The 26,485-nt window shown below is 35.4% G+C and overlaps 3 protein-coding genes and 1 non-coding gene across 9 annotated transcripts; 3 read left to right on the top strand and 1 right to left on the bottom strand.

Moving 5' to 3' along the window:
* Positions 1-1,428: 1,428 nt before the first annotated feature.
* LOC122276334 (prosaposin-like) lies at positions 1,429-6,884 on the top strand. 2 transcript variants are annotated; one of them, XM_043085969.1, is made up of 6 exons: positions 1,429-1,639; positions 2,697-2,816; positions 3,961-4,136; positions 4,685-4,882; positions 5,932-5,991; positions 6,411-6,884. In XM_043085969.1, the coding sequence occupies exons 2-6, from the start codon at positions 2,702-2,704 to the stop codon at positions 6,573-6,575; spliced, it is 714 nt and encodes a 237-aa protein (XP_042941903.1). In that variant the 5' UTR covers positions 1,429-1,639; positions 2,697-2,701; the 3' UTR covers positions 6,576-6,884. The 2 variants fall into 2 exon arrangements, with proteins under 2 accessions (XP_042941903.1, XP_042941902.1); XM_043085968.1 differs by having other exon boundaries at positions 1,434-1,639; positions 3,961-4,157.
* Positions 6,885-11,226: 4,342 nt separating this feature from the next.
* On the top strand, positions 11,227-13,601 carry LOC122276333 (CBL-interacting protein kinase 2-like). Of its 2 annotated transcripts, none has more exons than XM_043085966.1 (2): positions 11,227-11,392; positions 11,740-13,601. In XM_043085966.1, the coding sequence occupies exon 2, from the start codon at positions 12,065-12,067 to the stop codon at positions 13,463-13,465; it is 1,401 nt and encodes a 466-aa protein (XP_042941900.1). In that variant the 5' UTR covers positions 11,227-11,392; positions 11,740-12,064; the 3' UTR covers positions 13,466-13,601. The 2 variants fall into 2 exon arrangements, with proteins under 2 accessions (XP_042941900.1, XP_042941901.1); XM_043085967.1 differs by having other exon boundaries at positions 11,241-11,392; positions 11,709-13,601.
* Positions 13,602-14,136: 535 nt separating this feature from the next.
* On the top strand, positions 14,137-14,229 carry TRNAY-GUA. Its single transcript has 2 exons — positions 14,137-14,173; positions 14,194-14,229. It is a non-coding gene; the product is annotated as a tRNA-Tyr (tRNA).
* Positions 14,230-14,871: 642 nt separating this feature from the next.
* Positions 14,872-23,707, bottom strand: LOC122276043 (stress response protein nst1-like). Of its 4 annotated transcripts, none has more exons than XR_006228746.1 (5): positions 23,528-23,707; positions 21,682-23,347; positions 19,254-20,293; positions 18,200-18,335; positions 14,872-15,233 (listed from the first exon to the last, which is right to left on the bottom strand). XR_006228746.1 is itself a non-coding variant. In XM_043085462.1 (5 exons), the coding sequence occupies exons 2-5, from the start codon at positions 23,173-23,175 to the stop codon at positions 15,116-15,118; spliced, it is 2,562 nt and encodes an 853-aa protein (XP_042941396.1). In that variant the 5' UTR covers positions 23,176-23,347; positions 23,528-23,707; the 3' UTR covers positions 14,872-15,115. The 4 variants fall into 4 exon arrangements, 3 of the variants coding, with proteins under 3 accessions (XP_042941396.1, XP_042941395.1, XP_042941394.1); XM_043085462.1 differs by lacking the exon at positions 18,200-18,335 and having other exon boundaries at positions 14,872-15,236; positions 21,682-21,806; positions 21,900-23,347; XM_043085461.1 differs by lacking the exon at positions 18,200-18,335.
* Between the last annotated feature and the right edge of the window lie 2,778 nt (positions 23,708-26,485).

Genomic DNA, 26,485 nt, shown 5'->3' on the forward strand with positions numbered 1-26,485 from the left:
GTGTTTGCAGTGCTTATAAGCTGCTACAAAAGGGTATTAATGATACAAAAGGGCAGAATTCAAATAGCAGCAATTTGAACAACCTATGGAGAGCAATCTGGAAGATGAAGTTGCCTTTGAAAATAAGGATTTTTGCGTGGAAATTATGCAAAGACTGTTTACCAACTGGTTTGAACCTAATTAAGAGACATGTTGACATAGATCCCGAATGCTGAGCAGGATGAAGATTTGGGTCATGCTATTGTTTACTGCCCCAAGCTAATCGAATATTGGAAAGGCCAATTTCCTAGTCTGTTTGATATCCCCAAACCTCTCTATTTTATTGATCTAATCCAACATATGCACAAGAATGGTACTACAAAGGAATTGCAGAAATTTTGCCTGATAGCATGGAGTTTTTGGTTTAGGAGACATAGAAAGCTACATGATGCTATCATTCTGCCTATTAAACAAGTTGTTGATCATGCCTTCTCAGTTCAGACTAGTTATGTTTCATGTTCTCAACAGAAAAGTATAAACTATATCAAACTCAATGGTTTTTAGGGTCCTCCTCCAAAGGGTTTTCTGAAATTTAATATTGATAGGGCTTTGTTTTTTTATCAAAATAAAGCAGGAGTTGGAGCAGTGCTTCGGGATGGAAGAGGTGATGTAATCTTTGCAGCTAGTAAGATACAATTCTATATAGAAGAATCAGAAATTGTTGAACTTGTGGCGGCATTAAGGGGCCTCTAGTTATGTCTTCACTTGAGTATAACAAAGTTGATGATAGAATCAGATTGCAAGTTACTAGTGGATAATCTGCAACAAGAGTCATCACAGAATGCATCACACCTAAGAAATTTGGTCTCAGAAGTTAAAAAATTAATGTCTCACTTTGATGTTTGTCTTTGTAAGCATGTGAGTCGTCTAGGTAACAGTGTTGCTCATAAGCTAGCTAGAATGGCATGGAATGTGGATGATCTAATTGTATGGGGGAATTTTGTACCTGAGTCTATTGCCTATGTTATTTGGGTTAATAAGATCTCTTGTAATCCTTGATTCAATATAGATAAAAGCCATTTCTTATTAAAAAAAAAAAAAAGAAAAAAAAGAAAAAAAAAAGACAACATAATACTCAAAAGTCAAAAGTCAAACCCTTTGTCATTTCTGTTTTTTTAAGGGGGAAAGTTGGTTAATAAATTTGAAAGGTAGAGTACGAGGGGTAAGAACGTCCACGAAACACCCAAAAACAAATATTAAGTTATTTTTACAATAATAAAATTGAGTAGTTTGGGAGACTTTATTAGAAAATAAGTTATAATTTAGAGCGTAAAATGCAATTTAAAGTTAAGTTGATGGTTGCAGAGCCGTCTAAGATGTTGGTTGTCACAGGCTATAAAACCTCATCTGGAAGGCTCGTTGCATAGCCCGTAAAGAGTCCCAACGGCAATTCCATTCCACGCGTTGTCCAACCTACCACTCTTAACGAAATATATTCTCTCTCTCGACTACCTAGAAGTTCGGATTGAAGCGCCGGTTTTATCTTCACAACGTAAGAAAGCTAATTTCACAAATGCGAACACCCCCGACCTTTATTCTGGGAGTGGTTTCGTTGTCCAAATTTCTTGGTCGTCAAAGGGGTCTGCCGTCTGCCTCTTTGGTAGTGATTCTCGCTCTCATGTTATTTTTAATGGTTTTTGCTGTATCTTCTGCATATTATTTTTATATCGAGGTTTCTTTCTTGTTATGATGTTCCACATCCTCGCCAAAATCTGTGGAATTACTCATCTGGTTTCTGGGATTGCCAATTAAGGTTTTGGTTTTGGATATGCCTTGTTCGAACCTGAGATACACAAAATGCTTCTTTATTTAATTTGTTTTCCCAAACTCTTGGCACTTATCTGTGTAAATTATAGTGTCTTATTGTTTCTTCTCTGTTTGTGCGTGTGTTTTGGGGTCTAATAACTGGACTAGAATCCAGGGGAGTCCATATTATAGTGGTTGAAGGTTACCTGCAAAGCAAGACGCTTGTGATTGCACAGTTAGAAGCCTTTTTGGGCTTATTCATTAATCAAATAGAATGATCCAAAGCCCCTATTGCAGCATTTGTATTTAGAGTTTGCTTAGCCTTAATTATGGGGTTGATTAGGCTTGTTGTAAGAGGCTTATAACTTTATATTGGCACTGATTATCAACAAGCGGCTTAGGAGTTCCCAATATTTTACAATTCTAGATCATTAGCTAGAAGAAGTCCTAAACAAGAAAAGTTTTAACTAGCGCTTGGTATCACAATTGCATAACATCTTAAAACCATAGCCAATGTTGAGGTGATTTGACAGATAAGCGAACACCAAGGAGGAGAGTGTTTTTAGCTTATTTGAACAAAGAAAGCAGCCCCAACTTACTAAGTATGTGGGAATACAACATATTTCATTTGAATTGAATTAGCTAAGCTACATATTTCACTTCCATTATCAGTGTAGGTTTAACATGCCGTCTCTTGGCATGCATCTTAAGCTCAGTGTTTAGCTTCTACTCCTTGTACCATTTAGATATCTTTACCATCATGGAATGTCTTACCACTAGTTTCTGATTTTTCTAATAATTTTAAAATCCTTCTCAGAAATTATTATGAGTTATGGTCTGAGTACGTTTCACTTGGAATTAATTTTCCATATCGAGGTTATGATATTTTTGTTGAATTTGTGCGACTTCAGGCACAATGGACGTGAGAGTTGGGCTCTTACTTCTTGTAGTGTTGGGTGCTAGTTGGGCTTGTGATGCCAGACAACTGGTGAGCACTGAGTTGCATCGTGGGAATGGAATTGAGATATCAGGTGAAATCTTCAACTGAACTCTTAATCTTGTTATTGTTCTTTAGCAATTTGCATGTTTTCATTCTTTTTTTTTTTTTTTCACTTCTTAATCTCTAATTACCATTATATTTACTTATAAAAATATATATCTAATTACCATCATGTGAGGGCTGAGAATGCAAATCTCAGCCCTTTCTACTTGTTCGAACCATCCAATTAGAAATTTGGTTTGCACATAAGAATTCAACAGGGATAGGTTTAAGTCCTTGTAATTCAGCATGCCTTAATTCACTTTTCATAGTTTTAGATAAAACTCCAAGAAGGTATTGCTTATCCCTGTCATAGAACTGTTAGCTTAAGTATCTATTTGTTGTCGGTGGTGCCTTTCATATTTGACAACACTTTTTTAATAGGTAACATATTTGATAACACTTAAACTTAGCTCAGCCAAAATTACAGGCACACAGGCTCTCTCTCTCTCTCTCTCTCTCTCTACACACACTCACACCCACACTCACACACTTTCACTGTTTAATTTTAGGGCTTTCTAGGTTTAAATCCCACAATTAGCTTAATTTTGGGACATGATACACCGGGAACTTTACTTTGGGCTTGCTAAGGCTTGAATAAGAAAATCATTACATCTCTACACCAGTTTGCAGCCAAATATTGAACTTGGTTTAGATTTTCTTCAAACAAGTGCATACCTTGCCCAAGTGTACTGGGTGGTAAAAAGAATGCTCCCTGTACGTTAAAAAGTCGGGCACTTAAAATGCATAAAGATATAATAAATTTTTTACTTATAAAAAAAAATATCTCATCAACCTCATTATATTCTTTGACATTTTGCAAAAATTTATGCTTAGAAATGTAATGATTACTACTTGTAGGTGTCACCAAACTATAATCGTATTTGCCAAAAAATTATTTCTGTAAGAATGAAATCTACAGGTAGCTTCTATCGGCTATGCTAAGAAATTTAATGGTCCATGTGTGCCTTTATTTTATTTTATTTTTTGATAGCTAAAAGAAGTTTTATTGATCCTCGTAAATAGGCAAAGTCCGAGTACATAAGAGAGTGTGCCTTTATTTTATTGGATAAGTAAATCATTTATTTTGTCATGAGAATGTTACAAAATTTATGTTGGCACCTGTTTTGGTTCAGTTATGGAGATCAATTACCAGGATCATGATATCAAAGTTCAAAGTATGGAGGATGTTTTAGGGAATGACAAAGTATGTACATTGTGTGAGGAGTTTGCTTCCAAGGCACTGGATTACTTTGCTGAAAACAAGACCCAGACTGAGATCCTTGCTATCCTCCATCTAGCCTGCTCTCAGGTTGGCTTGTTCAAACGGGAGGTATATTTACTGTTTTAGCTGAGTTACTACATTAGATCAAACAAGTTAATTGTGGTGTAAAACAGTTAGCGCTATCCCTGACCCCCAAAAATTCAAGAGGAAACAAATTAGTTTTTGGTTGATCTCAGCATCAGATCTCAACCACTACAATTAATATTAATTTTTTTTCATGTCTAACTCATCATACTTATTGAGTGGTGATGCTGATTGATTTTTTGAATTAATATATTTAATGATGTTGAATGGTCAATTTTACCTCCTTGTGCTCAATTTGAATTGCTGATAGGTTCTATATATATTTATAGTTATTCAAGAAGTTTTCTTCATAAGAAAAGAAGGCATAGCCCAAGTACACTTCATTGGAAATTTTTGTGTCAAATAAGTATGTGAAAGCTTGTTTTTATGTATGGAAACATATAGAACATTGACTAATCTTAAAACTTAATTGGTGTTTGATTCCCAATGGCTGCTCCCCTTCCCCTTTTTTTCTCTCCTAACTAATCTTTTTCCTTTTTGCATCTGCAAAGTGCATCACTTTGGTGGACTATTATGCTCACCTCTTCTTTTTAGAGGTTTCCACTTTACAACCTGAAGAATTCTGCCGAAAATTCAATCTCTGTCAACAAATTGCTATGGTTTCTTCTCAATTTCATGAAGACAGCTGTGGGCTTTGCCACCGTGCTGTTTCAGAAATAGAAGTTAAGTTGAAAGATCCTGACACACAGGTATGTTCTTGCTTCATTTCCTAATCATAAATCATTATAGCTTTGAATGATTTATTTCAATTTATGAGCAAGTGTTGACCTTTCTTACCTTGATACACACATGGTTTTCCAGTTAGTATAATTAAAAAGGCACTATGGTTTACTGAATGTTTAAGTTTGGGACATATGTCTCATATTATCACATTTGCATATATAAATATATATATATATATATTCACACACACAGAGACTGAAGCCCTATACTGCTTCTGGACATCATCTAGCTGGGTTAGATTGCAGTTATATGGATGAAGGCCCAACCCAATGAGAATTGTCACCAAACTATATGCATAACTGATGCCCTCTTTGAATTGTAAGCAGAATTCATTCCAAAAGTTGATGAATAAAATGAGGTGCACAGATAAAGCAAGAGTGGATGTAGTTCCCGTTTGGATAGTGAAAGTATTTCATCTCATCTCATCCCACACAAAATATAATAAAAAATTCTACTTTTTCAAATCCCAAAGCAATAATAATACTAAAAAATTATATTCTAACAATATTTTATTTAATTTTCAACTTTCATCTCAACTCACTATCCAAACGGCACCTAACTAGTGGCTGCTACTTTTTAATTAGATCAAAATCAATATGATGGAATTTGAAGATTACAATTTACAAATTCAACTTGTGATTGAAATATCAATGTAAAAATGTATTGGGAATGACGGTATATATATGAAAAATGCACAGAACTTCAGTCAGCTGCATATATATTTAGATATATATGGAATTTAAAGCTGATAATAGAATCTTGAAGTTACATAGTTGCGGTATTACTACCAGCTTAATTTTAGTCATAATTTCATCATCAAAAGAATTTTCATGACCCATTTTGTCATATCATTTGTTTAATTTTACCACAATTCTATCTTGTGGAACAAAAGAGGGATATATCTCACTATAAACGAGGATATCTCAAACCAAAAACACAAAATTCTAAGGTCAGATAGACCATTGATGCTTACTGCTGATTAGAAAACTAACACCTTATCGTACTTTTATGTCAGCTAGAGATCGTTGAGTTGCTTTTGAAGGCATGCAATTCCATGGAGAACTATGCGAAAAAGGTGAGAACAAATATAATAAATTTTTTGGGGGGTTCTAATCAAAGAAATTAAGTTGAAATATACCCATCTACTCGGTTGATCTGAATAATTCATTTATTTTTACTTATCAAAAAAAATAAATTGATTTCTCATGTCCCTTAATCTATGTGGAGGGTCTTAACACCTTAATGATGCTCATTCTTTTAACATGCTTGAGAACTGAATAAGTAACTTTACGATTAATGACACAAGGATGCTTATATGTTGGCCTGTTCAAGGTCGATCAGTGGAAAAAGAGAAGTACCAGAAAATGATAACTAGGCCTTCTGTTTTTAGTGTTTAGGGACATGTTTTGGAATGAGATATTCATGATCAGAGAAAGTATTACGTAGTGTTTATTTACTGTACTTAATTTTATAATATCCTAAATTCTTTGACAGTGCAAGAAGATGGTTTTCGAGTATGGACCTCTAATCCTAGCCAATGCAGAGAAAATGCTGGAAACAACAGACATGTGCACCACGCTTCATGCCTGCAATTCGCCTGCAGCTAGTAGCAATGAAGCATCACACTCGATAAAAGTATCTGTGCTAGCCGATTCTTAGTTATGGCAGCAAATATCCGACGGAGTGAAAATGCACATTGGGACGATCTTTATTCTACCGTTCAATGTGTGTATGTATAATAATACAACGTCATGATCATGGTGCTTGTGTTGTACATTATGTGCTCTATCCCAATCTACTGCTTACACGAAAGCTATTTTATCTCATAATGTTCCATAGTTCTAGGATATCCCATTTTCCTAAGGTGATGAGTTTTGTTATCTGAAAGCAGACACCAATGGATATTTTTTTCAGTATTGACCGAGTAATAATACACTGAGAAGGATAGATGAAAAATACTTTCAGCAATTCCCGTTGGAAGGGGTGCAGTTAAATGGTTGTGCATTTTCCGCTGCTTTGTCGCAAAAGATGTTTTTCTTTAGGACAAAAAGAGGATGAAAAATGCGCAGATGCATGTTAAAAACTTAAAACATTAGGATGAACCCATGTGACAAAATTAAAAAGCACGTAAAACGCAACAAGCTTTTACGGTTTGACATGTCCTACAATTCCCAATGGTATGGTATTTACATGGACTTACCAATAGGTTTTGGAACAGTTTCCTAATGTCAAAATGCAGATCAGTGATCTCTACTAAAGAGCTAAAGTGTAGGCATGAATGAAGTGTGCTGGAGGTGTCCAATGGGAGATTTTCAATGCTCAAGTCACAGAAGGATTAATAAACATAAGAAGGCATAGTGGGTGGGTTTTCAGCATTGAGCAAGTCTCTTTTAACTTTTATAGAGTTCCTTCTCCAATGGTTACCCCGAGTAAGAAAAACCATTGTTTCGGCAAGTAGAAGAGACTTCTGGCCCAATGCTCAAAACCCACATTCTCTCTCTCTCTCTCAAACGCACACACAAAGGGCCACACAGCACAAGCCTCACGTGTACAATCGTACTAGCTTGCCATTTATTTACGTGTACGGTATCTGGACTAGCTAAACTTTTGTGATCATGAACAGTAAATTCACATGCAATTGTTAAGAGCGGCCAAGCAATGGACAAAAAGTACTTGAGATCAGAGGAAAAAAAGAGGTGGACTGGCTTCCATTATTGTACGGTCTACGTGAAAATCATCTTTTAAAAGCAACAAAAGTTACAACTTTGAAAAGATCAAGGAGTGTTGCTGGCCAAAAAAAAATCAAGAGGGAGTGCTGGCCGTAACACTTTCCCCGATTTCTCGACACGTAAGCTACTCGTATCACAAAACTACGTACTGGTAAGTACTGTCTTTTTGTTGGAGTCTGAAATCCGTACTTGCAATGGATATGCAAAGCAAGTATGAACCCGACAGTCTATGCTTTCGGCTTTCATCATTCACACGGCCACTCTTTGCAATCAACTTTGCCCGCGGATAAGGTTTTAGATCATCATCGATTTGGATACATGATCAGTACAATTGGATCCATATCTCAGTATTTATCTTGTGATAAGATATTTATTTCTCATCTAAAATTCCCAGATTTTTATTTATTTTTTATATAAATATAAATCAAACTGAATCCACGTTAATTATTTTTATTTATATTTTTATTAAGTACATTCATGCAAGGTATTCAATATTAGTCCCCCTAGAAAAGATAATTAATTATAAGGGGTCGATATGGAAATGGTGCTGGTTGTATTTCTTCAGAGAATTACATTCTTATGCAAATGATTTTAAGCTTTCTTCCTTGGCAAATTATTATCAAGATAGATATAGTCGTTTTTGTTTCTTTTATTCCTTCGTAATTTAACAAATTAAGATGATGGTATAGTCGTTTTTGTTTTGTAATTAACAAACAGAACGCTCCAAAGTGATTTTGATAAGATAAAGAGTTTTTATGCTGACACTAATTATTCATTAAATTTGAACTTAGAATTTAACTATGCAAAAATATTGTACAGATTTTTATGAGTTTTTTAAAATGAATCTATTGTGAATCCATTTTCTTTTTAAAAATAAAAATATAAATCTTAAAATATAAAAAGATGTAAAACCCTATCAACTCAAAATGTTACATTTCACCATTAATTTAAAAAAAAATGAATATTTAGATGATCGAGACACAAATTAAGAAAGAATTTTCTATAGGAAATTTGTAATATCACATATAGGTTAATATTCAAGATATTGAGGAGTTTTTGCATATATAGAATTAAAGTTGGGGAAAGAAGGGACGAGAACACATTTACATGATACCTTGACGGAGGTATGTTTCAGACAGATAAACGTGCAGGACATGAGGCCCAGCTACAGACAGTGGTGTCTCCATGGTCTTTTTTTATGTTTTTAATCAATGGTGTCTCGATGGTTGATTGGACAGTTCAACAAACATCATATGAATAAAGAATGTAAAAGGTTAGTCTTACCAATAGATTTTACCACCAGTTTTTACGGCTTTTATATTTTTTTTATTATTTTTTTACTTAATAATTAAATAAATATTTTTTAATAATATATAAATTTTTTTAAAATAAATATTTAAAAATATTAAAAACATATATATATGTAAAAAAATATAAAAAAACTAAAAAATATATAAGCGAGAGCCCCGGTGATAGCTTCCAGCGGTGTAAATAGCACTGGCCATAAAAAAAATTGCTCTACAGCCGCTCATGCGAAGATTTAAACATTGCAAAATATTTTATTTTATTTTATTTTTATTTTCTTAATATTTTTAATATTTTTTTAAAAATTTATAACATCATTAAAAATTTTTTTAATCATTAAATAAAAACCGCAATCAAAATCCACATGAATTGGGATACACCGGTGGCTTTAACATTTCGTAATGAATAAAAATGATATTAGGTACTGGAGATAACTTATTTTATATAAAACGAACATTATACATAGAGCATCATTGAGAAGATGAATGAAGGAGGCCAAACTCCATTATTATATATAATATATTCCATTAAAGTGGCTTTTATTTTCTTGGAAACTTGGAGGAGTACCAACCCTCAACACCTGGCTACTTTTATATAATATAAAGTCTTTTCAGCATCGTATAATTCAAATGTATTATAATGTCTTACCTTAATCAAAGTGGAATTTATTAAAACAATACAGTCTCAAGTCCACTTCATTACCGTAGTTATTTATTATATATAGGACTCTCTAAAACAGGATATTTAGAATTTAATCAACTGATTTCACAAAAATAAAATTACAGACAGATGTAATTTCATGTAAATCGTTACATCTATAATTTATAAAACAATTAGTAGAACATATATATTCTATATATAGAACATGAACTTTGTGTTGTGTCAAAGAGATGTATAATCCTAATTAGCTTTGCTAAACTTACATATTTTCAATGAGCTTTAGTTGATTGTTTTTTCGGTAAGTAAGATATTTTGTAACAAGGGAAACAAGTCAAACAACAGTCATGATACTTTTTTAAAGGATGATTAATCTAATTTAGCATGATATTTATAATGGTTCTACTTTAAGAACTAGATTTGTGACCAATAAATAAAGATAAATATTTTAGTAATAAAGAAATTTTATAAAAATAAATTTATAAATTATTATTGATATGAAACGTTAAATTATAAAATTATTTTTATTATAAAATATATTATATAAATCTACATCAATTTATAAATTTATTTATATAATTTTTTGTGACTGTAATGTTATTTATGTATATTATGATATTTTATCTTATGTTGATAAGTAAAATAATTAAGATATTTTTATAATGAATATTATCTTGATGATACCTAAGATAACCAAAATAAATAACTCTTGAAAATGACGTCGGCTTGTGTAGTGTCATCTCTAATCATTGGGTACACGTGTATGGCTCTTTTAGGTGACAGGGAAGGTCACAGCTGGACCTATATCATACCTGGCTCTTTACTTGTAGTCTCCTCATTGGTTATGTTCAAGAATGGACTGTTCCTTATGAGTGGCTGTTGAAAGGGGAAGCTTCATGGCCAGCCAATAAAGACCACAAACATGTATCCAAATTTGGAAAGATTTTGAAGAAACCACTTCTTCTTATTACCATAAAATAAACATAAAAATCCCGAAATAAGAAGGAATATGTTTTTGTATGGTAAGGAAAAATAGTTGGTTGTAGATGGGGACAATAGCTAACGTTGGTCGAGAGGAAAATAACATATAACATTATCCCAATAATCATACAATCAGCAATGCTGCAATAGTCATCCCTTGGTTGGCTAACCAATTCTTAATATTTGGGATTATCGTCCACACAGTCTAGTATCCATCTTTGTAATACATTAAGATTGTATTTAGCCGTTGAGGTGATCTTAGATGAATCAAATTGATCTGTAAATAATAATATTTTATAAATTCTATTAAAATGTATTTGATTGTATAAAATAGATTGAGATATATTTAACTTTTAATAAAAAATTAAAAAAATAATAAATCTTGTTAATAATTAATTTAAAATAAATTGAGATAAATTTGACATCCAAACATAACTTTATAGTTCCTAATTTAGGTCCCTCTTAGAGACTCAAGATTTTGATATTTTCCAAAGATATTTTATCAAAATTTTTGTTAAAGATGTACAATTTAGGTAAGCCTAATAATATTCCCATTTTTATTCAAATCATGTTAAAAAATCTTTAGGCCTTCACCTCATATTTGTAGGCAAAATCAAATACTCAATGATGAATAACCAATCGACACGGCTCGGCTCGGCCTCGGAGTATAAGTAATAAGAAGCACCGCACCATCTTCTTATTGCCTGGAATCTACCAGTATCGTTTCCAAATATTCCTCTCTCTCTCTCTCTCTCTCTGCTCCTGCTCGGATAGCTTTCCATTTTCGAGGTCACCCTTTTGCAGGTGAGATATCAATTATGTTTTATGATCTATTGCTTCCATATTTTTCTGTTTATGGGAATCTGTCATATCGATTAGATCTTCAAAATTCTGATTTCTTTTCCTTATCATAGAAGGGATTGAGTACTTTACGAAGTAGCTGGAGTTGCTTGTATTACATGTGCAATTTTCCTTTGATAAATTCTGTGCATTTTCTTTCTTAGATTCATTCGTTGTGTTTTTTAACTTCTGGTTGACATATTTTTTTTCCCTTCTGGTTGACATATTCTATCTGTATTTTCCATTTGAAGTGAAACTACTTCTCGACTTCCTATGCCAGAGATTTAACAGTCTTCTCGATCTTTTTTCAGTCGTCTCGGTGTTATCACAAAAACCTGGGAATGCTGAAAGATGTGCTTGAAAGCAGATATTCCTTTTTTGAGGATGATGAGGTTGTTGCTCCCTTTGGTCTGCGCGTGTTTATATTTGATGACATAGGGTGTTTGACTTACACCCCATTAGGCTTCCGCGCTCAAATTCTCTATGCTGATAGAAATTTTAGAGAACACAACATTTCAAAATATGATGTCTGTGAAGATGGTTGAGCTTTTGTGTTGATAAGATTGGTTCTTTCCTCGTACAATATAACTATATCAAAGATATTGCACTAGCCGGTAAGAGTTAGTATATTTTGTTATGGAAAAGAAAGCAAGTATATTGATGCAACGGTACGAATTAGGGAGACAATTGGGCCAAGGTACTTTTGCCAAGGTTTACCATGCAAGGAACCTTAAAACTGGCATGAATGTGGCCATTAAGGTGGTTGATAAAGAGAAAATCTTGAAGGTTGGGATGATCGATCAGATTAAGAGGGAAATTTCTGTCATGAGATTGGTTAAACATCCAAACGTGGTGGAACTTTATGAGGTAATGGCTAGCAAAGCCAAGATTTACTTTGTTATGGAGTATGCAAAGGGTGGTGAGTTGTTCAGCAAGGTAGCCAAAGGAAAGCTGAAGGAGGATGTTGCTAGAAGATATTTTCAACAGTTGATCAGTGCTGTTGATTATTGCCACAGTCGAGGTGTGTTCCATCGTGATTTGAAGCCAGAAAACCTACTGCTGGATGAGAACGGGAAACTGAAGGTTTCAGATTTTGGATTGAGTGCCCTTCCTGAATCTAAGCGTCAAGATGGGTTGCTCCATACAACCTGTGGGACCCCTGCATATGTTGCTCCAGAAGTGATTAACAGAAAAGGCTATGATGGATCCAAAGCTGATATTTGGTCATGTGGGGTGGTTTTATTTGTTCTGTTGGCTGGTTATCTCCCATTCCATGATTCAAATCTGATGGAGATGTATAAGAAGATTGATAAGAGTGAATTTAAATTTCCTAATTGGTTTGGTCCCGAAGTTCGCAGGTTGTTGTCCAGGATCTTGGATCCAAACCCAAATACCAGGATATCCATAGCCAAGATAATGGATAATTCATGGTTCCGAAGGGGGTTAGTCCGCAAGTCCCGAGTTATTCATTCAGAAGCGAAAGAACCTGCCCCTCTGGATGCTGATGCAGTTTTTGGACCTAATGCGAATAGCAGTTCCATCACAGAATCAAAGCAAGAATTGGCAAAGCCTTCAAGCTTAAACGCTTTTGATATCATCTCCCTTTCTGCAGGCTTCGGTTTGTCTGGATTATTTGAGGACACTGACCAGAAGAAAGAACTGCGATTTACATCCAATAAACCTGCCTCAACCATAATCTCAAAGCTGGAAGACATTGGCAAGCGACTGAAGCTGAAAGTGAAAAAGAAAGATGGAGGGTTGTTGAAAATGGAGGGATCCAAGGAAGGCAGGAAAGGGGTGCTGGGCATTGACGCTGAGATATTTGAGATCACCCCACTTTACCATATGGTGGAGATGAAGAAGTCGAGTGGAGATACACTGGAGTGCCAAAAGATGTTGAAGCAGGACATAAGACCAGCTCTCAAGGACATTGTTTGGACCCGGCAAGGGGAGCAGCAGCAGCAAGAAGTGGGGCAACAAGACCAACAAATTCCGCATGTTCTTCTGCCGCAGGTTGTCTTACCTCCAGATTCGTAGAAGTTTGCTGTTTCTAAGGGATTAAACTGTGATTTGTGTCTGTATTTATTTCGAGGTTTGTCATTGTAACTATAAAGCAAATAACCACTGGAAACGAGATTTTATATATATATTTTGTTTAGTTTGTTTAATCTTAGCACCGGCCCCGATCCATCTACATATATATCTATGTCAATTGCTATGGTAGCAGTGCGGCATCAAAGACAAGGTCTTGAAGCAGCTTGCGGAAAATGAATTAGTTTTGCCCTTTTCGATTAAAAAAAAAAAAAAAATGACTGAAGATGGATAATTTCAAATTAATAAGGTACAATTGAAATAGATGTGATCTCCAAAGTGTCATCGAGATTGGAAACTTATCTAGCTGACAAAGGGAAAACTTAAATTAATTCCCCATGTTCAACCTCATGTTTTTAACCTATCAATATTTTATTGGAAGGCATTTTTCTTTTTTTTCGATGGATATTGGAAGGCATTTTTGTTGTGTATATCTGATGGTAACCACATAAAGCCATTCTTGAATCCATTGGTTAGTACAGCTAATTGCTACCAAATAGTCTTAAAAGAAGAGAAGAAGATCAAAATCATCACGGAATAAAAGTTGACCGATGTATTGGACTTCATTTCTTAGATGCAATAAGTTTAAATACTTTATTTGATAATGCATTGTGCATCCGACCTTAGCTCAGTTGGTAGAGCGGAGGACTGTAGTTGTTGGATAATAGACAGACATCCTTAGGTCGCTGGTTCGAATCCGGCAGGTCGGATTTTTCGCTTTTTTTGCTTTTGTTGTATTTATTTTAAAAGAAAATTCTATGCAATATAATACCATTTCATAAATTCTTAAATTGGTTGTTTGGTGGGAACGCATGCGTCGAGTCATGCTGTTGTATTCTATCACGAGGGTCGTTGGGGCGGAATTTCCCATCCATATAAATTTGGTTACCAATAAATGCCAGTCTACTACATTAAAATATTTCGAGGCGGGTCGGCTTTGCAGTATTGACGATAAACCTTTTCTTAGTACATGCATGCAATTAATGGAAAACACGATCATTCCCAATCAAACTCGTCTCCAAATTGACTGACTGCTGGGGAGTCTGGGACCTAAGTTCTTTAGAACGCTTCTCCTATCGAGTTGGAATCTACGAAAACTTTGTAAAAACTTTATTATTCCTAGAGAAGAAGACTAAACGATTATCCTTATTTTACCACATTTCCTCTAAATGATAATACTTCTCTCCCATTGAGTGGGTCTCCACGAACTGATTGGCTAAAGACATAACCTACATAAATACATAACATTTTAACTAGATTACGCACAACAGCATCTCCCCCCCCCCCCCCCCCCCCCCCCCCCAACAACAACACAAAAAAAAAAAAAAAAAAAGAATAAAAATGGAGCTAAATTAGTCGGAAATCAGGAAATGATGATTTTTTTTTCCTTTCAATCTAGATGTTACTTGCCGCATAAATGCATGCATGCCACGTGTATTCCTATCATGCTAGGGTAAGTAAACATCAATCTCCCTTATAAAGAAGAAGAGCAGGAAGATACATTGCATCCACTATTCTCAACTCTCCTCCAAAAGAGGCTATTTTTTGCGTCTAGAGAACAGGTGTATTTAAGTCCCTCATATTCTGTCCCTGTTTTCAATCAAATCGCCAAAGTGATTGTACATCTTGGGTGGGATATAGATCCCCAATTGGGGGCCTTGCAACGGATGACTTAGCACCAACTTCCCCTGAACCCTGCACACTCCATTCCTTTCTGCTAAAAGAAACAGGAAAAAATATATATAAATTAGATTACTGTTGATAATTTGATTTAAAAAAATGGCAATGATGTATCATCAGTAAGAAGAGCATATATCAGAACCATTAACAAAACTGAACCATGCACAGAGGACCTATCCCATAATGAGGTTCGTGCACTATCAAACCCTTCGAAGAAAGGGATAAGGTCATGCAATAATCTAACTCCCTGGAAAAATGGGCAAGACAACAACATCCAGAGAAAACGTTCCACATCAAACTAAAAACACCAACTTAAAATTCTCCAGGGTAATACAGCCTGAATAATTTAAGAATATGCCTCTTATCACAGATCAAGGTTCCTCCCTGCCTCCCATGAACACACCCATCCTATTCATGAGACACACCATTTTATATACAGTTATTAGCTGTAAAACTCCCCTCTAACGTTGAGAATATAAATAATCCATATAGAGTGGGTAATTTATAAAGACAGTCATGAGCACTAAGTCCCACATTTATAAATGATTTTTGGGATGCTTCAAGTTCACTAACTTTTAGTGGCTATAGAAGATATGGCAAGCACTTTCTCTAGATCACTACACATGGTATAAGAGTCACCTAGCAAGGCCAGCCATGTACTACTGGAGTACTTTCATGACACGACCCTGACAAGGACTTCAGAAATTCGAGGAATTTTTCAAAAGAATTAGTCATGCTGCAAAAGAAGTCCATTAAAATCACAATAAATTGCACAAACTTTTCCCTCCCAAGCAATGTGGAACCTCATTCATTACCTTCTAATACTAAATTTGAATATTAAAATCTTCCCTCCTTAAATCCCTAACAGTCTCATCAAAGCCATTTCATTGTGCAGATTGCATGACTCAATTCCCATACTTTTTTTTAAAAAAAAAATTATTGGCACCGAGTGTCCAGGAATAGCGTTCCAACTAACTAATCCTGAGGGTGCACAAGCCCTCGACAAGGAGTTTCCCACAAGTGCACCTTGGGTAATTCAAGGGAAATATCCCCCCAGTCTGATGGCCCCTAAAGATTTTTTGCAACCAAGGGGATTCAAACCTTAAACTTGGGGGGAGCATACTCCCAAGCCCAAGGCCTTTAACACTTGAGCCAACCCCTAGGGGTTCAAGTCCCATACTTTTACTTGGGATTTTGCGCCGATACCATTTATGATGACCCAAGGAAAGCCCAATTCACATGAGCCTATAATCTAAAAGAATTAGTCAATGATTACAGTTTCAGCCCAGTGGAACCATTATAAATCACAAGAACTTCCTCTCAAGTAATGCGAGATCTCATGCAATACCCCCCTCATGCTAAATCTAGGGTATTACATTAGCATTTGTGAATTTTTTATTTTTTTTGGATAAGTAGCATTTGCAAATTGATGTTACCTATTAATCTCATTTTAAGCATTTTTGGTATTACCCTCATAAAATGAATAACCGGACACAATATTGAGACAATCATGTAATTGTACTTCTTTTAATTATCTATAAACTAATTACTTTCATCTTAATAATTGATTAAAAAAGGATCTACATTCAAAGAACTCAATAACTTTGTTGAGGAACCACTTGGACAAAGCTTTGAATAATAGAAATGGTATTCATATCAAGTCTCAGGAACAGACTATGCTTTGGCTGATTGATTTATTGGCCTGTTTGTTAAAAAATGCCCTTAATAGGAAAAACAAATTAAAGGTATAAAATGAATCTCAAAGCTCGCATGAGGCTCGTAGAGGTAAGACTGTGTGTTAATCTTAAGAGTGGTCATTCCATCAACTTGCATGATATTCTTTTTGCTCCAGAGATTCAGCGGTCGTTTGAACACTTAAAATATCTTAGAATATATGTAAATAGTAGTGAAATGGTTTGTGAATAATACTAAAATAGTTTTGAGTTATGGTATTTTATTGAGTTCTATGAAATGAGAGAAAAAGTTGAATAAAAATATTATAAAGTAAAAAAATTGTTTGAATTTAATTTTTTTCATATAATTTTTTTTTTTTAATTCAAAAAAGTTGTATTGTTTTTTGGGTTTTGTTTGAAAGTTTGAAAAAGTTGTATTGGATTTTGTGTTTGGATAAAGATTAAGTGAGAAAATTGAAAAGTATTTTGTGTTTGAATGATGTTTGGAGAAAAATCTGAGAATACACTCATTGTCCAAACTAGCCCTCATAGTTACTTTGTAACTGACTCGAGCACCACCACCACCAACCTCCGGACTTCCTATCATTGGTCATTCCACTCTTCTTTTGAGTAGACAAGTCAAAAATAAGGTTAGCCATACGGTCCTATGTCAGGGTCCTACCATCCCATGTTGCTTACACCAACATGTCTCATACCTGAATAATGCTAGGTACAAGCTCCAAATAAACAAGCCTCGTGCAAGCCTTTTGTAAAGAAATGGGTCCTACTAATAAATAATAGTTTTTTATACCCTTTTGGTGGGGTCCACTTTTTTATAAAGATATTCCCGAATTTAAGTTAAAAAACACAAAAAAAATGAAACATTTAAAAAAAAACAAAGCAAGCAAGCAAACCAAAAATGAGAAAATAGGGAAACAAATTTAAAATTACAAAATTTCAGATATTACAGAGATGCCATCCACAATCAGAAAACACAGAAATGTCATCCAGATTCAAAATATTACAATAATACCACTAAAACATTTTGGACCGGAATGCAAATTCTGCCGTAAGTGGCTGAAACAGGCCAAGGTTTAGAGTGAAATGAAACATGAGGGTTAAGCATACTGACAGCAAATTCAAGCCATTTGGACAGGAAATGAAACAATTTTTTTTTTTTTAAGGTAATCAAGAAGTTTTATTCATGAAAGGAGGCAAAACCCTAGTACACAAGAACTATACATTAGAAGTACTTAACTAGGGAAAGGAAACAAAATTTAGAAATCTGATTTTATATATTTTTTATATATATTATTTTTTTCACAACCTTAATTGCTTGCTTCCATCTCTGCCATCGCCACTCCATTTTTAAAACCCTCGCCTCTCCCTCTAGTGGTGCCCCTTCCCAGGATCCCACCACAGCCTCTATTGGTCTCTATATCACGTCAAAGGTACAAACCTAACTGTTATGTATGAAGCACCAAGGATTTTTTAGCTAATGTTCATAGATAAGGAGTTCACTAAAAATGAGCAGAATATGCATGAAAGCCTCAACAAATGTCAGATAATATAGATTGGGCGCACTTTTGCATCCTCCAATGACTGACTGCCAATGCACCCAAAGCATGGACACCGCTTGCATGTCCATAACATCAAACTCTAAACAAGGCTTAACTTTGCTTACATAAGTCATTAATGGTCCTACCTAAGGTTGCAGGAACAGCACCTGACCAGGTACTAAGTTTTAAGTACACGTGTTGCGGGAAACAGGTGAAGTGGGAAAGATGCTCTCAGTCGGATGGGTGTGCACACATGCATGCATAGTTGAGGACTATTATGGGGAGGGAGGCCTGTTTAGAACTCAAGTAAAGACTGCACAAAAGTCCTCACGTACACAGAGAAGTAAGAGGCTGAGAGCAATTTCAATTTCAGGCACAATTTCTCCAATATTGATAGAATATGCATAAGAAAGACTATGACTAACTAAATTACTTGTATCCTATGTTCAAAAGGATGGGGCACTAGGCTTGAGTAAACATAACCTAAAGAATAACATGCAGAAAAAATGTAAATGATATTTCCTTCTATCTTCGACTATTCTGGGAAAAATTATTACACTAAGATGTGTCAAGTTACTCACCTAAGAAAAGGACGTCTCGAGTCAGAAAAAACATGCAGACATCACTAGTGTGGCATGGACATACCAAACCTTCACAGCTAATTAAAAAGGAAAATAAAAATGTATTTTTGAACAGAAGAATATAAAAATATATTACTATCATCGATCTTAATGTTTCAACAATATGTATGACCTAGATACACAACCAAGATCTTGGGCTTGCACTTTAGTATAAAAAGGATAAAAGAAGTAGCAAACTTACTTGGACCAACAATTAGCAGGAGACATGTCTAATGGATGTTTACTTCCAGAGCTTGGACTTCCAAAAATCATTTCATTTTGTGTAAATTCTTCTCGAGGCTTGAGTGCAAAATGGTTTTCACTTCCCGCCAATGGAGGAAAGAAAGCTTTCTGTAACCAGGGTTCATTATCACTCGAACCAGTAACAGGGCCATATGGCCCACCATTCTGCCCATTACCAAGAAAAACATTCTGAGGAGAATGAGTGCCAGAAAGGACATGATCATCATTTGCAAACAGTGAAGCACCAGTTTTCTGAGATGGATGCACTAAATCTTCCTTGTTTGCTCTATTCCATTCAGGGGGTGAAAGCCAGCTCACAGGCCCACCGACTAAACCTAGACCATCCTGACCAAGAGGAGAGGTATTCCACATTTGCCATGTTCCTGTCTCATTTGTAGTAGCATCAGTGACAGGTAAATTATCCTGGGCCCTAGAGGTACATGGTAACCAATTAGAAGTATTGTGCTTTTCTCGAGACAATGGAGACTCGATTGGAGATGGCTTGTTGACTTCAGATGAAGCAGATACTTTCTTTAAAGCACGAGGCCTTTCCAATCCCATGTCTGTTGAAAATCCAGTGCCCAGGTCCAAATGAAAATTATCAAGCGACTCTGAAACAGGCCCAAGCAAGGATACTGGATCAGGAACATAACATGGGTCTTCAAAAAGCTCTGGCTCTTCATACATAAATTCACGGGATGGTTCTCCAATGCGAGGAAAGACTGATTTGATTGCTGGTGAAAAACCTAAACCATTGCTTGTGGATACATTTGGATAGGTAGGCAGTGTGAATGGTGATGGCAGCCCAAAGTTAATAGGATTATCATATGATTGGGTCGATGATGTTTGGCTGCTGAACTGTGGGCTCTGAACTTCTGCCTGGAACTTTGTATTTGGTCTGCTTATGACATTTGTATTCGAAGGAGGAGCAGATGATGATCGAGTAAATAATTGTTGCCATGATTTCTTAGGTGTTGTCCTAGGTTGTTCAGAGAAAACCTGCAGGTCAACAGCTCAACCATGTAACAGCATTTCTTCCACTGAATACATTAATAAGATACACTTGAGATTATCAAAGTTTGGCATGCCAGCAGGACTCAACCATAGCAAGTCGCTGCTTAACAAAATAATCCCAATAAACCTAAGCATTTGATGTGAACTGACTACCTTTTCTTTTTCTCTTTATTGGGAGAAAGGGGTTGGGGATAAACAATTAAGTATATGGAAGTCCTTACCAATAATAGAGAGGTGTCAAATCTAAAAGCAAGCCAGGACTAAAAATTTACGTCCAAATTCAGAAGATCAAGCTTAATTTCAATACATAAAAAGAAGCAAACCCGTACGGGTTACTCAAGTGGTGAGAGCCTAGGTCTTAGTGATATGCTACCTCTAGTTCCAAGATTCAAATCCTTGGATGCAAATAATTTCTAGGGGCCACGTCCCATCGGCAAAAAGCCAATGATTTACTTGATCTGTGTGATGGGGGCCCATTACAAGGGTGGTTTAACCCAGTAAAAGATATTGTATTTTTTTTTTTTTTTATGTCGGGGAATCTCTCCAAGGCAGGGCCCTTCAGACCTACCCCTACAGAGTAAACCCTGGTCCCGGGCACCGCACCCTCGAAAGTTTCCCTACACGGAACTGGTTAAATTGATGGCTTTTCACCAGGAAATGTGGCCCCAAAGGATTGTTTGCACCCATGAGATGTTGAACCTTGGACCTTGAGGGGAGTGATACCCCAAGAACAAGGCCTTCACCACTTGGGCTAACCTTTTGGGATTGGTAAAAGACATTGTGTTTGCACAGTCTTTAAGATTCCTCATCATCAAACAAAAAAAATGAGCAATCTTTAATAGTTATTGAAAACAAACTAGTAATATGCTTACATATACATTTTTTTATTGGCACCAGGTGTCTGGGAACAGCGTCTCAACTAATCCCAGGGGCGTGTACGCCCCTGGCAATGAATTTCCAGCAAGTGCAACTCGGATAATTCAAGAGAAAAATCCCCCAGTCTAATGGCTCCTACAGATTGTTTACACCTAAGGGGATTTGAACCTTAGACCTAGGGGAAGCATACCCCCAAGTCCAAGGCCTTTACCACTTGAGCTAACCCCTAGGGGTTTATGCTTACATATACATTATACCATAAAAAAAATGCTGACTTTCGAAATAAAAGCTTAGATATACAGAACTAATTATGATGGCTACTAAGCACATGCAATTACCATGATACAGAGAGACAACTTCAAAAGTGAAGAAAATTGGTTATATCCTACGGGATTTAAAAAAAATTAAATAAAAAAAAAGCATAGATTTCCAAGGCATCCAGAGAACATGCTAAAACAATGACAGTTTTAGAGTAGATACAATGCAAAGACACTTACAGCGCGATTGATGCTCTTGTCATCTCCATTTGCACTTGGTTTTCCAGCTACATGTTCATGTGGAAATAAATCTCTCTTATTAGCAAAATGATGGACATGATCAACTGAACTGTTAGGCTTGCTTTCCGTAGTAATTGGGGCAGGACTATTAGCAATATTAGCACCCTTTCCAAAAAGGCTACTGCCACTAAATGCTTTAGAATGGGAAAAAATCGTACCCCTCATACGATCCAGATACCTAGTTCCATAATTTCCCCGGCTAACACTGTTTGCAGATAAATTTTTCATCCCATGTCCAGTTTCGATACTCGGGCCTCTAATGCCTTCAGTCCCAGATTTCTGATGTTCCCGGCCAATCTCATTCTTCTTTTCCAATTCTTGCTTTCGCTCACTTTCCTTACCTGCTCTTTTTTCCAGCTCTTCTGCATCAGAATTGCTCTTACTAGACGCTTTGTCCTTCTCTTTCCTTCTCTCCTGACGCTTCTTTTCAGCTTCCTTCTTACTATCCTTTTCCCTGACAGTTGGTGATGTTTTTTTCTCAGCTTCCATTTTCTCATCCCTCAATCTCCTACGTTCCTCCACTAGTCTTGCGACCTCTTCCCTCTGCTTTCGCTCTTCCTCCTCCAAAAGCTCCTTCTCTAACCTAGCCTGTCTCTTCTCTTCAGCTTTTCTGCGTGCTTTCTCTCCTCTACTTTCATGAAAGCTTTCCCCATTCTCGCCTTTCTTAGCCAACATAGCCCGATGCTCAGCATCAGTCAAATTATCTTCACTTGAACTAATCCTAAAAATCTTTCTCCAAAGCCACCTAATGGTGAAGAAAAAAGATGTCAACAGCTTGCATGCAAACATAACAACTCCCGAGTAAGACTTCTCAGCCAAACAATGCTCATCTCCGCCAAACATACCACTCCCATTCTTCATCCAATAACTAGACTTTGCTGAAACAGATCCACTGACCCAATTGCCATTCTCCAACCAATCCTGACTGCACGTCCATCCATTTTCGGACCATGCCTTTCCATTAAATATCTTCCCACTTTTTCCAACCAAATCCTTAATAATCCCATTGTTTCCCATACCAGGCGGTATGGGCAAGTCCAAAACCGGCCGCTTCGAAATATGACCGCAATATGAACACATAAACCGACCACCACCAGGATTCTGTTCCCTATAGGGAGTCAAGCAGTTCCTGCACCGCCTTGTCGCAGTTTTCCGAAGCTTCTGCAATTCTATTGCTTCAAACCTCTTCCTCTCCCTGAGCTGTGCATTCCTGCGAACACGCCAGGCTGACAGCTGAGGCATCAAAATCTCATACCAAAAGAGAGTAACCAAAAGCACAAACACACAGGCCAGCCTGGGCGATGTAATCTCAAACCGAAATGCAGGCGGTAAAAGTTGGGAGAGAGCCCAAAGTCCTATGAGTGGAATAACTAACCAAGGCAGCATCGTAGCAACCCGGCGAGACCACTTCTGAATCACACAGAGTATACACATTATCCTCTACGCACGCCTATCTTCCCGTCTCGAATCGAACCCACAAAGTCTAAAATCAAGGAAAAATATCCAATCGCCGTCGCAGCAATGCTTTAAAACGGAAAACCCTAACCCTATTTCCTCAAAGAAATCAAATACCAAGAGATAATAAATTTCCGAGACTTGAAGAACCCTAAAAGCAATAGATAACCATACACAGCATTAGCGTTTCAATAATAGAACGTTAATCGGATGACTAAGCTAGAAAAAAATTAATCAATTAAGGTTTTCTAAAGGAAAATGTGTCAGTCAGAGCTCCGATTGTGGGAGGTTAATCTGAATGGAATGGGTGATCAGGGGTTCGGAGACTTACAGAGTGGGAGTCCATTGCGAATATAATGAGAGCCAAGCTTGCAAGAGAAGATTCGGTGCCGGTGATATCCCGGTATTGTTTTCTTGCCTATCGGGTCGAATCGGTGGCGCGGCTCGTTCGCTCCTTTACCAAAGACGAAACTGTGAGAAGAGAGAGAGAGAGAGACAGAAGGTGAAAAGATAAAGAGATTGAGAAGAAAATAAAACAAATATAATATTAGCAGTGGTTGAACCGGAGGGCTTGGACCGGGCATCTCCGGACTAATTAATTAAAAGGGTTTATGGAATTTTGATATTGCTATAAATGGAATTTTGGATCCCTATCTTAGTTTTTTTTTTTTGATGGATGATCCCTATCTTAGTTGATTATTATGAGCCAGGTTTGCTCTTCCCCCATCTAAATCATTAATTATTTTCCTCTATTACACAAACTTAGGCATGAAGTTATCTCAATGTCCAGACATGTTTATTTATAAAATTCTTATTTCAATTTCAGAAAATCTATTCATTATCTCTTTTCTCATCACCCTCTCATCTTTTTATGACATGATATTTTATAATATGTTCATAAATTAAATATAATAAATAGTAATATTTATTACTCGAACACACTATTTATGTGATGCATTCATTATAATTAATTTTAAATAAACAATGATTTAAAATGTATCATTTCCAAAATGTGTAATTCTGCATATTTTGTAAACTAAATCTAATATAACATATAAAGTAATGTCAATTTATGAATTTATTTTTATAAAATCTCTTTATTTATGACTGTAGCATTTCTCTTTTATTTTAAAAAAAATGGGCGTACTACATCAAATTATATTAATTTATAATTTTTTAAATAATTCTCTGCCTAGACAACATATGTACCAGTTAAATCCAAAACCCATTGACTATGCAAAAACATTAGTTTTTCTATCATTTGATATTATGTTAGGAATAGTATTAGGAGAACAGTCAAAAGGATGGATAAGAACATTAGATATTTTTTTATCCTTTGATATCATGTTAGGAATAGTATAAAGGACAATAATTAAAAGGATGGACAAAAACATTAGTTTTTTTTAATCATTTGATATCATGTTAAGAATAGTAAGACAAAAGTTAAAAAGGGATGAATAACATACAAGTAATTATTTAAGATCAACTTAAAAGTTTAAGGTTACGTTTGAATATTAAGATAATTTCAAATTATTTATGAATAATAATAAATAATTTATGAATAATAAAATTACTTCACTTACCAAAGACAACATAAAAATGGATTTTTCAATAAGATCATTGATTGTCAACATGCAGACGGATTGTTGGCGCACGTAGATTAAAAGAAATCATAAATACTAAAAAAATAGAGATGCAATTTAATTAACAATATAATTATCGTGAAAGCCCAAGTGCATGTACCAATTAATATTACGTGCCTTGTTTTGACAATTAGAAGATCAAGTTGAATTTAGGAAAGAAGTTTAGATTAAAGTATAAGCTATAGATTTATTATGAAATTACTACTTATTTCAAAATATTAAACTGATGAAAAGAAGTAAATTTAATTACTTATATTATATTATTAACATTATCCCTATGTATAAAGTATAGAGTCGAACTTAGTACATTTGTTCTGATATCATATAAAATTATTATTTATCTAAAATTACTTTTGAAACAAGTTGTGATTTCACAAAACTAAGAAAAGTTTATAGAGTCGTATTTGTAACATAGGTCATATATTAAACTCCAAAAAACTTTAGAAGAGTTTGCCCAAATTTGGTTTTGCAAATCACGTTACCATATTGCCAATATAATGACCAATAAGTACATGCAATACGTGTTTTTCATTCAAGTCTTTTGTATGCATAATGATGTTATTGGTCATTTAATATAATAATGTAAATTGACTAACTGGTGCAAACGTGAAATGCATTGAAGAAGCCTTTAAAGAACAAGGAACATCCACTAAAGCGGTGCACCTAAATTTGTTGGAATAATTGAAGATGACTTTTGATTAAGAATTTCATTATCTGAAGACAAAAATAACCTCAAGGCCGTGGAAATTTACCGTATGTTAATTTATCTGTAGTATTACGTTATCATACGTTAACAAGAAGCTTCTGTATATTAATTTAATGAAGGAAGAATAATTAGGTAAATTTGAGTCAATTACTTGCACCTCATTTAGGGAACATTATTTGTCTTCTGGCGGCTTGCGGATAAGTCTATGCTGCCTGCGGATAAGGTTAGGCATAGCCTGAGAGGTTAATCTAAAGATTATAAAGATAAGACCAAATGAATCTAAGGGCGACCATGTTATTAAAGGTTGGGGTTGTGAATCCATAGAATGAATCCAGAACGTTCAAACAAAAGTGCAGAACAGTAAAAACTACTTTTAATCAAGCTGGATATTCCAACGGAGTGATTACAAATTCTGTATTTTCTTGGCTAATAGATTGAATCAAGTTGGTGGTTCGTGAGAGGGCTTCTTCACAACACTACAATAAAAATGGTTTTTTACAAGAAAAATAAAATAAAATCATTGCCAAAAGCCCAATTTTCCTTGCAAAAGTGTAACTAAATCATGAGTCGAGAATCTTGAATGAAAATCTTTGTAGAAAACCTAAAACAAGAAAATTGGGAAAATTCCCTTTATCCTCTCTGGATGTATTTCAAAGTAAAAAAATGTTTTTGGTCAAAAGTCTAACTACAAATAAGTGCCCAACTTATATACAAATTAACAAAATAGTTGGGCCTAGCTTAACCGAATGCTAAATAAGTAACTAAATACATTACCAACTAACTAGTTTTAATACTCCCCTTAAGATGGAGCATGAAGATTATGAATGCCCAATTTGGATAGTAGATGCTGAAATGGAGCTTTATCGAGAGCCTTAGTAAAAATATCTGCCAATTGATGAGCTGAAGCAATATAAAAGGTCTTGATAACACCTTTAGCTTG

The sequence above is a fragment of the Carya illinoinensis genome, chromosome 9 (assembly GCF_018687715.1).
Source record: "Carya illinoinensis cultivar Pawnee chromosome 9, C.illinoinensisPawnee_v1, whole genome shotgun sequence".
Classification (NCBI taxonomy): domain Eukaryota; kingdom Viridiplantae; phylum Streptophyta; class Magnoliopsida; order Fagales; family Juglandaceae; genus Carya; species Carya illinoinensis.